Source organism: Trachymyrmex cornetzi, unplaced genomic scaffold, assembly GCF_001594075.2.
Source record: "Trachymyrmex cornetzi isolate Tcor2-1 unplaced genomic scaffold, Tcor1.1 scaffold104, whole genome shotgun sequence".
In the NCBI taxonomy this organism is placed as follows: domain Eukaryota; kingdom Metazoa; phylum Arthropoda; class Insecta; order Hymenoptera; family Formicidae; genus Trachymyrmex; species Trachymyrmex cornetzi.
In genome coordinates, this window is record NW_017295587.1 from 306,318 (window position 1) to 319,942 (window position 13,625).

Consider the following 13,625-nt stretch of genomic DNA (forward strand, 5'->3'; position numbering starts at 1 on the left):
GCTCTAGATTCTATATATTTACTACTGATATAGTTACGTACAATTTTTATAGTTATATATAATTTTTAGCTTTCATAATCACTCGCTCTGCATCTCAAATTAAACTGTGAATTTTGACTTCTAATGGACTTGATAATTTCCAGTTGTGCTGAACTAACTCTATTTAACCAAAAATATCTACGTACTGTTTGATATAACAAACGTTCATAAATACAAAGCTCATTTTGGTAAGTTCACCAAGCGAAATTAGCCGAATCAGTTTATCCAATTCGCTAGGATTCACAATCGGCGCGCAATCCGAATCAATCAACGTATAATTCAATGAGAGGCAATAAGCACTGCTGCTGGCATAGGCCACTCGATAATCAGGCCGATAGTGGATGACTGTCCTAACGTATCGGCAATTACGCGCTATTTTCCAAAGATTGCCATATTATATTTCTGTTAACTGTTAATTACTTCGAATGTAATATTATTGAAAAATTTCAATCACTTTTTAATTTTTATCAACAAGATAGAAATTATTAAGTAAAATTATTATAAATTATAAAATTATACAAAAATAGATAATTATACACTTCCTCTGTTCAGTCATAACTTAATTTGTATGAACATAATCCAAAAATTTTCTTTTGGATAACAAAAATTGGAGAGTTATATTAAAAGTAATCGATATATCAATCTTATTCTAAATATTCCAATATATTTACGACACAATGTCATTTGTCAATCTGTATCATTACGGTACAATACGTTGCACGAATGCCTGGAGTTCGATTTTAGAAGTCTATGCTTCGTTCTTTTTACGTTCATGAATGATACGACCGGATGTTGTATCAGCGATCATAAATATATATCATAGTGTTAGTAAATTGTATTTTGATAGCCGACCGACGTACGTAACTCAGTTTTGATCAGTGAAATTTCTGAATTATTCCAAAACTTAATTGAAAGGAGTCGGAGATCGAAGCCTTTAATATATCAGATAAGTTGTAGTTTTGAAGAAGTATAATTGCTTTTACACTTGCCAATAAAAAAATATACTTTGTGGTCCGTTTTTCTTACACAGGTAATAAAATATAAGTGAAAAGATAGTTAACAACGTAATGTTTGTGACAAGAAGTTTATTGAATATTTCAGAAATTTCACTGATCAAAACTGAGGTTACGTCGGTCGGCTGTCAAAACACAATTTATTAACACTATACGATATATTCATGATCGCTGATGCAACATCCGGTCGTATCAGTCGTGAATGTAAAAATAACTAAGAACGAAACATAAACTTTTAAAATCGAACCCTAGGCATTCGTGCAACGCACTGTACATAATGTTGTTATAATCGCGAATCTACTTGAAATGTCGCTATCAAATATATAACTTCCTCTTAATCATCACAGAGAAGCGATGTAACTGTATCAGTAGTGCTCATCCAAAATGCCAATAGCAACACAGAAATGGACGTAGATTGCCTCCTTATGTCCTACGGCGACGAAACATTTCAGCCAATCTGCTATACGAAGTCAACTTCGCCATCGCTAATTAAATTATCGTGATCGCCGAAATGTCATTACCCCCGGGGATAAGGGACTGTCGATGGCGACGATGTGCGATAATCGAACGTTAATCAACACCATAAACAAACCAAATCAAGGCCGAGGGACTGTGTTATACATACAAATGGCCGCTGGCTGCGTTTTGTTTTAGTTGGTTACTCCTAAGTTTGCCCGAGTTTCGGCTTTGCATGGCACGTTGCATTCCATCACGACCTCGCCGTGTTCCTCGCGGCCACCCAGCAGAGCTGTCAGTCTGTGCGATGGCAGTTCCGGTTATGAGTCGACCATGAGCCACCTAGGCCCCCACTACAACATTTACAATGTGCCCAGGAGCAATTCGCCAGTGCTTAAATACAACACATTGAAACCACGGCGGCGCAAACAGAAGCACTCGCAACAATTCTATTCACTGCGGCTGTGTCGTCGGCACGAAAACATCCGCAGGAAATACGAGCTATATGCGATACCGATCTATAAGACGTGCCCGCACAGGAGCGACAGCACGACCACAATCGCGACGATCGTCCGGTCGATGGAGGATACGCCGTCCTTGACCCACAGCCAGTCGTCGGCATCGATCAGCCTGATGAGCCGATCGGCGCCGTCGACGCCGATACCGCCATCATCGACGACGCCGCCGGTACCAGCACCGAGGATGTCTAAAAAAACTGATCCATCCAAACACACCTACCAAAATGTCCCTCCCCCCGTTTTTCCGCCGAAAAACGCTTCGTTGCCTAAGCTTAAGGTTTGTCAACTACTGATCATCTATAATAGGAATACCCCGCATCCGATGACGCTCGTGGACGTTGCCATAAACGAATTTTTCGACAACTGTCTCTCGATTGATCCTATCGCTATTGGCTCGTATTGTCGAGTAATTCTTCTCTGACCTATTAATACTCGTAATTTTTGTCATGTCAATCAGGTTCGCGAAACTTCGCATCGATTTATAATTTTAAATACACTGTTAAATATATGTTTTTTGTTCATTCTACGTGCTAGAACTACGGCCAGAAATATTTAAATAAAATTAAATAAAGAATGTAGATATATATATATACTTATATAGGAAAGATATGTTGAATTCAATATTTCTAAAAGCTTTGATAGAAGTTTTGGCATATATAGGCCAATGCTTTCTCAATGCTGCATTTCAAGTATTGCAGTTGCAATACAATATTCTTTATAGTCAAATAACGATGTTACTTCAGAATACGTGACATGACTATATAAAATGATTAAAAGATATATTTAGATATATATATATATATATACACATATAACAAAAAATTTATAAGTTTATTTTTACTTAAAATACGAACTATAATGCAACGGAAAATGCATTAAGTTACTTTAACTCATATTTGTCTTAATCACACAATTTGATTGACACAACGGAGTAATTTTATTAGTTAGGCTTCTAAGTCAATTTCTCCTTTCAATTTTCATATGACAATATAAAATTTATTGTTTCCTCCTATATAATTTAAACCATTGTTAGTTTATCAGATATTAATAACTAATTAAAGAAATTTTGAGATGAAACCCAAAACGGCTTGTTAAAATTAATAATGCTACTTATTAATTATAAATATAGAATATTCAAAATTCGATAAAGAATCACGTCCAATTAAGCAATATTAAAACCGCAAAGAGATATATATCAATTTTTAATTAATCTTCAAATAATATTATTTCATTTATAACTTGCTCTCCGCGCGGTAAAATTTGGAAACAAAATCCTTTTACCTATTTTAATGTACTTATAATATTTTTCATAATTTTAGCAACGAGTTAATTACATAATTTGAGCAAAAATTTTATGATTCATTATTTAGAATATAAGGATTTTACGTAATTCATCGAAAGCCTATAGATTTTGCAAATATATAACCATCAGTACCAATTTTATTTTACCGTAATGTAGTCTATGATAGAAAAAATTCCTCTATATATATTATACAGACATCTTATCATCGTATCTTTATTACAACACTTTAATTGTAATCTAATTTCCTTGAGGCTATGAACTCGTAGTAACTTTACGAGCACTATCGTAGCACTTTACAGATTTTCGCATCGTGAACGTGATTGTAACTTTCTTAATCAAACTATTTGTAATTAATCGCGAAAGTTGCCATGTACGATCGAAATGGCAGCGTCCAACGAGCGAGGCATCAATCCATCCCCTTTTAAGCACCGAGTAACATTAGCATCTCGCGCCTACTGCATGTACGATTTACGTGTCCGTAATAGATATAAAACAGCAGCTTCTCGAGCAAGTAGGAGGTAGAGTTGCTGGAAGCCGAGTTATAATCGGAAATCATATTTTCCCTGCTAAGCTGGATCCGGGCATCTATGTAGCGACCGCCCTTGTGCATGTTGGCCGCGCGTCAAGTAAGTTCCCAATGTCACACACGCTTCAACCAATGACACGAGCTCTTTATTGTTTCGATAACTGATAAACTTGAGATATTACTTCGAGGCTTTTCACGACGTGTCCGTTCCCCCGTTTTCACCTACAAAATAAAAAAGATCTGCGAGTCTGCAACAGAAATGTCTTCCTTCACTTATCGATCGACAGCATAAACCTTGCACAATTCCTTTGTCACCATGTTGGACATACGTATACAAACCGTCATGAGAATTTTTCGGAAACCGAGCGTGCCAAAAGTATTCAAACTCTATCATGCGAACAATAATTTATAAATCCTTTTTAGAATACGTCTTAAAATATGAGAGAGAAAAATTCTATATGTTCTATAATACTATTCCCGACACGTACCGATACGTTTGCAAATTCAATTTCCTACGTAAAATTATCACTGTGTCGGATATAGATACCTCGATAAACATCGTCACGAGGATTTTTCGAAATCGAACGTGCAAAGAATATTCAAAATTCACGGAAACAGTTATTTATAAATCCTTCGTGGGATGTTTCTTAAAATGTGAACACCAAAAATTCTATTCTATTTTCCTTAAGACATACACATCGAATTTTCTATAGGAAAACGTGTATTGATAAATCTATTTGACTTTAGATATATGTAACTACACGGCAAATCTATATGTCCCATGTCTCAATCTATACAGCACAGATCATAGCAATATTGCAACAACATTACAAATATTGCAGCAATATTGCTGCAAGTTTCTGTGCTGTATGGGAAGATGCGGTGTGATGTACTGACTCTTGTCCCTCTCTTTCCTAATATCAAAAAATCGAGAAGTAATGTCTCAATTGTCCGATTTTCTTCTGCACATTACGGCGCGTTAACCATTCGCGTCCCCGAATTGCCTGGTTCCAACTACTAACCATGCCTGTTACAGACCGACAGCCTATACAACTACAAAGAACACTACCAGCAGCAGCATCGGCAGGAGATGCAGCAGTACAGCTACCCCTTACCGAGCAACAGTTCGAACCAACTAACACTGCCACTAACGAGCAGCCTCTACCATTCCTCGATAGTTAGTCCCCTGCAGACCTCCCTCGTTTATACTAACAACAGCCGTCCACCCACCCTGATGCATCATGAGGCTGCAACCACTGGCAATCACTCGCCTACGGTGCATCGGGACGAGGAACAGCAGCAGCCGAATTACGGCAATTCCGACGCGAGACAATCATCGACGCGTCGACACGCAACGAATCGGCGAAACGAGCGTAATCGGAAGTACCGGAAGCACGAGCGAATGTCGAGCGATCGAAATAAATCGAAGCAGAGCCGACAAAGGGACAGAGACGCTCCTTCACGGCGTAACAATACTTCCTTTGTCGATACACCCAACTATGAGACCAGCTTCCGTCAAATTCCGGATCTGGGCGTGCCTGATACGACGTACAAGATCTCGTATCCGCATTACTACGAGGATGACATCGCGGAGTGCTCCACCGACTATCACAGACCAAACCCGACGAAGGCGCGTCAGCAACAGCAGCAACAGCCGCCGTGGGAGCATCAATTGAATCGCTCTACCGGCAATAACACGCCTCAATTCGCAGCGGACGCGGGCGACGCGAAAAATCGCAATAAAACGTCGAAGACGAGACTCAACGATTCCCGCAGCATACCGTCCGCGCCCACGATAATGCAGTACGCCGAGTTTCACTTCCGGGATGTCGGTCAGGAGATCGATGTCTAAAGGTTAGTAATCCCAAATCCTGCTGGTGCACAACGGCACGTCGAATGTGCTTTCGAAGAACGCGGGTGATTTTTTCCGAGGAATGTCGCCGCAATTTGTTTAAGACCCCGAGGCTCAATACGCTACTACGTCTTAAAGGTAACGCACCCGTGCGTGCCAAACGCAGATTTCTTTAAGATATTCCTGAATATGTCGTATTCAAAGGTAGGGAAACTATACATTTCCTTTTCATTTTCTCTTCTACTTACTTTGCCATATATCTTCTTCTATTATTCTAACATCTTTTTTATTTTGATCTTCAGCTATCTCATTGCTTTTGCATCAATTTATTTGCATTTGTTTGCATATGTTTGATCTTCAAGTATGGTTTTAAATATCTTGCATCTAATTAATATTTAATTTAACGCACGGCATATCAACTCGAATCTGTCCTTTAATAAATTCGTAGGAAGATAATTTGATAACTCGTGGAAAGAATTACATATTCCACACGTCGTAACTTTATATATTATTATAATATAATCTTTTTAAATTAATTACTTCATTATCTCTTATAATATCATCGGGTATCCTTTTTTAAATACATATTTTTCTAAAAATATATATACATTTTTACATTTTTTACACACAGCGTGGTTCGAGATGTTGCGAAATAAAATCGTCTTTTTTATTCTCATATATTTTCATTCTCAAGTTAAATACTATTCTCATGTTTTTTTATATAAATTATGCGTTTTTAATTAATATAATACTATAAATCTTTATGCATAAAATAACTGAGCGATATAAAGCATTATTGCAAGCAGACAAATCAATTACTCAATCAATCGATGACACATACAAATTTTACGTGTTTTCAATATTTAATTCAATTTAAAAAATACCGAATTTAAAAAAATATTCAGCGTATCTCTACGAATTCTAACGAATAAAAAAAATTTATTTAAAAGATATAAAAAATTAAAGAAAAAATTAAAATTGTACCAGTTTGAGCATCCCTATCGTATAGAACTTTATAAAGGACGGGTAACATGTACATGAATATAGATACGTGTGCGATCATATATATTGTATTAATTTGGCTCATAGGGAAAAAATTATTTCATTTGATAAGCATAACCCAACGTAAAGTATATAACAAGATATTCGAAAAGACTTGAGCAATAATATCAAATTGATATTTTCTGTCAAGTTTAAACTATCAAATTTCAAGCCATTTTAGATATGGATACAATATCGTTTATTACTACGATATAATTAAAAAATTGATATTTTTTAATTTCTTGTGAAGAAAAAGAGGCACATAAAGAAAAAGATAAAATATATTTTATATGACATAGTTTGCTGCAGTTTCCAGTTTTATTTCATTGTGTGTATTGGGTTTTACCCCCAAATTTCTGTAGGTATATAATATCGAATCGTCGTAATTTTTTTTAATAAAAAGTCGCGCAGAACAATACAGTATTTACACTCACGAAGAACAGTGCAATATTTACACATTATCTGAAGTCTAAAGAAGTTGATAGAACATGAAAATGGAACAATACTAACAATAAGAGGATTTAAATCGAACATTTCATCTCGGTAGTTTTATTCTGTAGTACAAATTATTTATTTATTTCCATTTATTCTTTTTCAATTCCCTCGTTCAAGCTGCCAATAATTCTACTGTACTGTTTCCGATTTCGCATTGAAAACAAATTAAATCAAAACAGCTTCGATTGCTGTACACTTTGCATATCTCTGTATTTCTCTCGTGAACGTGCCTTGCCCGTAAGGCAGCTGACATAAAAACGCAATGCGAGGTTTCAAGGAACCATCGTTGCATGCGTACCATACCAATTGTATATCTCAATGTTTGTTCGTAGGAGGGTCAGCTGACAAAGAGCGATACGTACATTTACTAGGACAAATTGGCATCCGACAAGCCCTGTAGGTACATTGTACGGAGTATGTCACGCTGCTTACATACATAACGTAATTCGAGATCTACTACAAATACGAAATGTTCACTCGCGCAAGGGATGCCGAACTCGAGCTCGTAAAGTTAAACCAATCTCAATATCTTCAAATTAACATAGTGTTTACGTGCTATTCTCTTGCAAATTGTTTTCCTGCTTTTATATAAAGCCTCTGTATTTTATAAAAGTTACTTCAATCCTGTTAGAAAAGTACTAGCACATATTTTATTGCCTATAAATAGATTTGCTTGATAGAAAAAGATATTATTCATCTGCTAAATAATTTTGAAGTATCGAAATTACGATTCATTACATCGCATGATATTGCTTTATGTTCATCACATAAAAATGATCGTTTTTCATATCCATATATCCCCAAATATATCTTCAGACGTAAATCTTAGCCTATTGTAGATCAAGGTTTACTATAATCGTCGCTCTTGCTACGTACAACAATAAGAGCTTCGAGCCAATTAGGTAGAGCCGAATATAATAGTTCAAACAACAATCCTCTTTCAATTCCGAACCACGCAGTTTAATACGTATAAAGCGACTAAGCATGCAGCATGATAACACTCTTATCACAATTATACTTAATCTTAACTATTAAACTGGGAATAAGAGGATTATTTAACAAACGGTTTAGCAACGAACCCGCGAGCGTTCGCATATAATTCTCTCTCAGCCCTTCAATAAGATCACTGTCTAATTCATGTACGTGCCTTAAGCGTCACTGTCTAATTGGCGGACATCGATCACAAACGGAAAAGCTTAATACTCGAAATGGTACCAGTCATTTGTCGATCGCTTGCACAGCAGGTCTGTTACGAAACTTCACGAACAGTCCGCAATAAAACTTGTGTGCGCAATCGTCCGCGCAACACGATTAGAACCAGACAATACCAAAGTTTAAGAGACATTTTAACTCTTTTTACTTTTCAAGATTTTGTATATAAAATCTTTTTGTAAAAAATTATGTAAAAAATGAAAATCTATTTTAAACAAAATTATTTGTAAAATTGTAATTGTTTAAAATTATTTGTATAAAAAATATAAATAAGATATTTAATTAATATTGAATTAAACACAATAACTAAAAAATTAACAACATAAATAAGTTGATATAACAAAATTTATTTCGAATAAAATTAAATTAATTCCGTACTTGAGAAATTTCATTGCAAAAAACTGAAGGATTAGAGATAATAAATTCTTAAAAGCCACCAGGAAGCAGAAGTCTTTTAGACATTCGTATTGTTTGGAACATAGATCATTTTCGTTCTATGATATTTGTTACACTTTTCTGTTGATGTAGCCCTTCAAGCCGGAATTCTCGGATCTCGATTACGCGGACGTGGACTACAAGTCGTACGGGCCGATTAACTATAAAGCTGCCAGTATCGCGCTCCTTCAAAAGCAACAGCAGCAGCAGCAGCAACAACAAAAACAACAACAAAAACAACAGCTGCAACAGCAACGACTTTTGGATAGGAGACCGCAGATGTACGGTACTTCGGACGATAACGAGGAACTGCTTTAACCCTTTCCCGTTCACTTTTTATTTAATAGCGATTCTACTTCAGCTTTCTCGGGGAGATGCAATGATAAGATACATTTAATGAGTGAGATATATCTCGATAGACAGCTCGTTAAAACTCGCTAAATTCGATTTCTATGAGACACACGTTACCATAATAAATTTGTAGGATTATGATTCTCGTGTGGAACGAATTTAACGAGTTACGACTCTGTGCTGCATAATGCGTTTGTTCGTACAGACGTAATTGGCACAAAAAAATTTTTTCGGTGAAAATTAATTATCCGCTGAAAACTTCTATCTGAAAATTCAAAAGGTTTAAATAAAGCGCTTGTCTTGATATTATCGAAATACCAAGATCGATGATGTTATCAGAAAAAAATTGCATGAAAAAAGTGCTAAGATCTTATTTACGTTTACTGTAACTCAAAATTCGATTTTCATCAAATTTGCAAAATTTTTGGTTCCATTACGAGTCTTTGCATAATTAAAATGAAGGTAATAGGATTTGTTCGACATGCAAAAAGCTATAAATCTTTTATTACAGATAGTCGAGATGCACAATCGCGTATCTGCGAGTACGTTAATGCAATATTTAAATGCACTTCAAGAGAACGTCCAGGTACTATCTGTACAGATATTGTACCTGTACAGGTATTGTGTGTACAGATAAATGTATACTATATATTCTCTTTATATACGATAATTTATGTTATTACGCTGCTTCTAATATTTCATATCATTTCATGCCGTATATTTCAAATTAGACTTTCTCAGATGGGATTAGAACTTTGGTTACACATTTGAACGTTTGGGGGAAAGGTCGATAAATCACTCGTTCTCATTCACTCGCACCGGACACACGACGATGTACGAACGTCATAGAACATGTGACAAAATTTTAAAACATTTTTCGATATCTGTAAATTTATAAATATATTTTTACGAGATTATTGATACAATGTACATTTATACAAGCTATCGGTATGTGTTCTGGGATCAAATTATGGAAATAACGCACGAACCGTTAATAGAAAAAGGAAATCTTATTAAATATTAAATTAATAAGAAAAAAGAAAAACATATCGGAGCCAAATATAATCCCCATCTATCTGTTCCATATTATTGTTATATAATTATTCATAAGCGGCGTTAGAATATATATTCTGTTACACATATTATTCTCGAATATCTTCCTACATGCGCGTTTGTAAATTTGTAATTACAAGAATGACGAGTAGTTGTTTGTACAGATCGACAGTAAACCACATGTCCCCACTTAATCGCGGACGCAGTCAAGTGATTATGTATTCGAGAATCTTGTAAATAATGTATCCTTATATCCTTACATTATTAATTAATATTATCGACTTTCATTAGCCACAGAATAATTCGTTACGATAATACGTTTCACCGAGTATTGGTTACATAAACCAACTCTGCGATTGTTTGAAAAATTGTGTTCAACTACCTTATGCGAAAAAATATGTATATCCAGACGCATGTTCGATGACGCTGTCTAACTCGATCGCGCCTACGATTAATGACAATTTATACTGTTCTATAACGTCAATATTAGACTAAATAAAATGAGACCTCCCCGCTTTCATGGTGATACGTCTTATCGTGTCTTTTTATTCGGCAACGTTCCTCCACAGTCCATTGCAAATCGCTTTTCTTTCACCGCACGCGTATTCCAACCAATTCAATCGCGTCCAGACCATTCGCTCTATTCATCGATATATATGCCAGGTGCCATAGATTCCCCTGGGAATCTTATTATTTTCTTTCATTTACAAATACTTTGATCAATTTAAAGTCAATTTTACCACGAAAATTCAATTGAACGGCAGTCTTTTTTTTATATCTTTTTAATATTGAATATTAAATCTTTGTAAAGATTCAAATTAAACTTCCATTGAAGTACAACTTGGTTGGAATTAAACTATTTTGATAAATTTTGTTAAGATCTATATTCCCCAAGATTTATAACCATCTGCATTAGAGAATTGTGGAAAGGTTAGTTTCACTCGTAGAATTTTTGTTGTGAAAAAATCGATTTTATATTTATCAAAGAATCTATAAACCGAAACTTGAATGATAAATTTTTATGCACGAGTATCATATGTTTTTACAGGGTGTATCGTTTTACAACTGAGTAGCTTCGATTTTTTCGAACAAGATATATATACAATATAAAACATACGAAAATGTGTTCATAACGAGTCAGATTTCACTCTGGAAAAGAGAGACAAGGAGAAAGTTGACCTTTTACAATTTTATTGTTCTTAAAAATGTTGCACTAAAAATGTAAAATTCATTCCTGAAGTGTGAAATAATTTTGCAGCAATGTGACGAGAACGGACGAAATGTGTCATCATCAGAGACTTTGACTTTTCGAAGTTAATAAAAATGAAATAAAAAAATTAAATGACGAGATATGAGAACCTTTTATGTCGATATCCAATTATCATGTAATGCGTTCATTCAAACACAGATATATTTACAAAGCTTTATTATTGTTATCATGAATATATTGGAAAGTAACATGCCACTCAAACGTATAGTTTATAAAAAATGAAATCTAATTTAATTTGGCCCGATATTAATAGAATACTGCCATCGGTCTGCCAATCTTGTAAAAGGTTTTGCTCTCATAATTACGGTATCGATTTAACCTTCATTAAAGTATATTGCACAGCTCAATTTGGTGACTAAGGCAACTATTTAAATTACCTAATATTTTAAATAATTAGTACTGTGGCCTGAATTATTAATTTTATTAATCAATATTTCCTATGCTTCTCTAAAATCACAAGACCCGAGAGGCCATTCATAATAAAACACATAAAAATAGTTATTTTCTCTCTATACGTATATATGTATGTATATGTACGTATATACAGTGAGTGTAAAAAGTATTCATACAAGGAAATTTTTTATAAAAAAGTCTTATTTGTAGAAAATAAACATTAATTAGTAATTTTATACAATGAATATACATTCCGTTTTAACGTAAACAAACGAGCTTCGCATGTTATTCCTGATTTTAGAAGCTAAATTTCTCGACAGTACGAACACTTTTTGAGCATCCAAACAATACAATTTTTAATTTTCGCTTATTTTTTTATATGATATATATTTTCTATAATTAATACACATCTTTTTGATATAAATAATTTTAAGAAACATACAGTTTATTTTATTTTTTATAAATAAATTGTTAATTACTTAGCAAGAAATGATCAACAATTAAACGTCGAATCGACGTTAAATTGGTGTTGAAATCATCGTATCGACATCGATTCGATGATTCATTTCTCGCTGGATAAAATTTACTTGTTAAAAATAAAGCTTTTTAAAAAAATATTTTCTCTGCACGAATATTTTTTGCACTCACTGTATGTATAGAGTGTGAAAAAAATGATCATAAAAAGTGTTGGAATTAATTTAAGCATCGTGAAACGTCCGACCGACGACAACATATATACCTGTTCGAAACTAGCCATCATACATAAATTTGATATGTATGAACGTATCTGTGTAATAACTTACGCTAGGAGTGTAAAGTGATTTTTCACCAATTTTTATATTTGAGACATCGCCCTATGAACTGTTGCTCGGTGAATTGAATAGTTTATAATGAACAATGTATACATACTTTAATAATTATAGTACCGCAAATTGCGATCTCAAGCATTCGAGAACTGTAAAACATAAAATCGTAATAAGAGTTCGAATAACCCTTAGAATATGTGTATAGATTTAACCGAACATTTATATAAAACCCCAGACGATCATTTCCTTAAATTATACGATAATAGCGATCGATCATTTGTAACATATTCATACAGACTCTCATCAAAATAGATAATCGGAAAATATGTGCAAAATAAAAAGTATAGATAAAATTTCTTCAAATAAAATGTATTAAGTATACGCGCGAAATACTCAGTTATATACGGAAGCAATGAGCACATATTTTTACAATGAAATGCACGTTTCTATTACGACGTTTCTTTCAGATTCAACTATTTCTTTGTTATGCATATTATACTCAAACGACTAAAACAATAACAATGCATTTAAAATTTTGAATGGATTGATGAAGAAAAATTACATTACACCTGTTTAATTTTGTAATAAATTCTAGATTTATGTAACAATAAGAAAATTATATTTGCGTCGCCTTTATTGTTAACGTATAACGTCCAATAAAAAATTCTGTTATATACAAAGCATTACACATTTTTAATTTTCCCTGCAGATAAAATAAAATTAGAAATATACAACAGAGAATCGCATAAAAAAAACATTATTTGATATTTCTTTTATATAGTCATAAAAATCAAATTATTATAGGTGTATAAATAAGTTCCCGTCAATCTTAGATAATGACAACAATGGCGTGTTTAAATTT

At 34.0% G+C, this 13,625-nt stretch overlaps 1 protein-coding gene across 6 annotated transcripts in view; it reads left to right on the forward strand.

Moving 5' to 3' along the window:
- The window catches only part of nrm (neuromusculin), a 178,989-nt gene extending 168,284 nt beyond the window's left edge, over positions 1-10,705 (forward strand). For 3 of the 6 annotated variants that reach the window (XM_018504444.1, XM_018504403.1, XM_018504417.1), the window contains 3 exons: positions 1,707-2,303; positions 4,892-5,709; positions 8,984-9,054. In XM_018504444.1, the coding sequence (XP_018359946.1) occupies positions 1,707-2,303; positions 4,892-5,707 (1,413 nt within the window). In that variant the 3' untranslated portion in view covers positions 5,708-5,709; positions 8,984-9,054. Of the gene's footprint in view, positions 1-1,706; positions 2,304-4,891; positions 5,710-7,575; positions 7,626-8,983 lie in introns of those variants that run through there. The other 3 variants (XM_018504409.1, XM_018504426.1, XM_018504435.1) reach the window with 3 other exon arrangements.
- Positions 10,706-13,625: the final 2,920 nt, after the last annotated feature.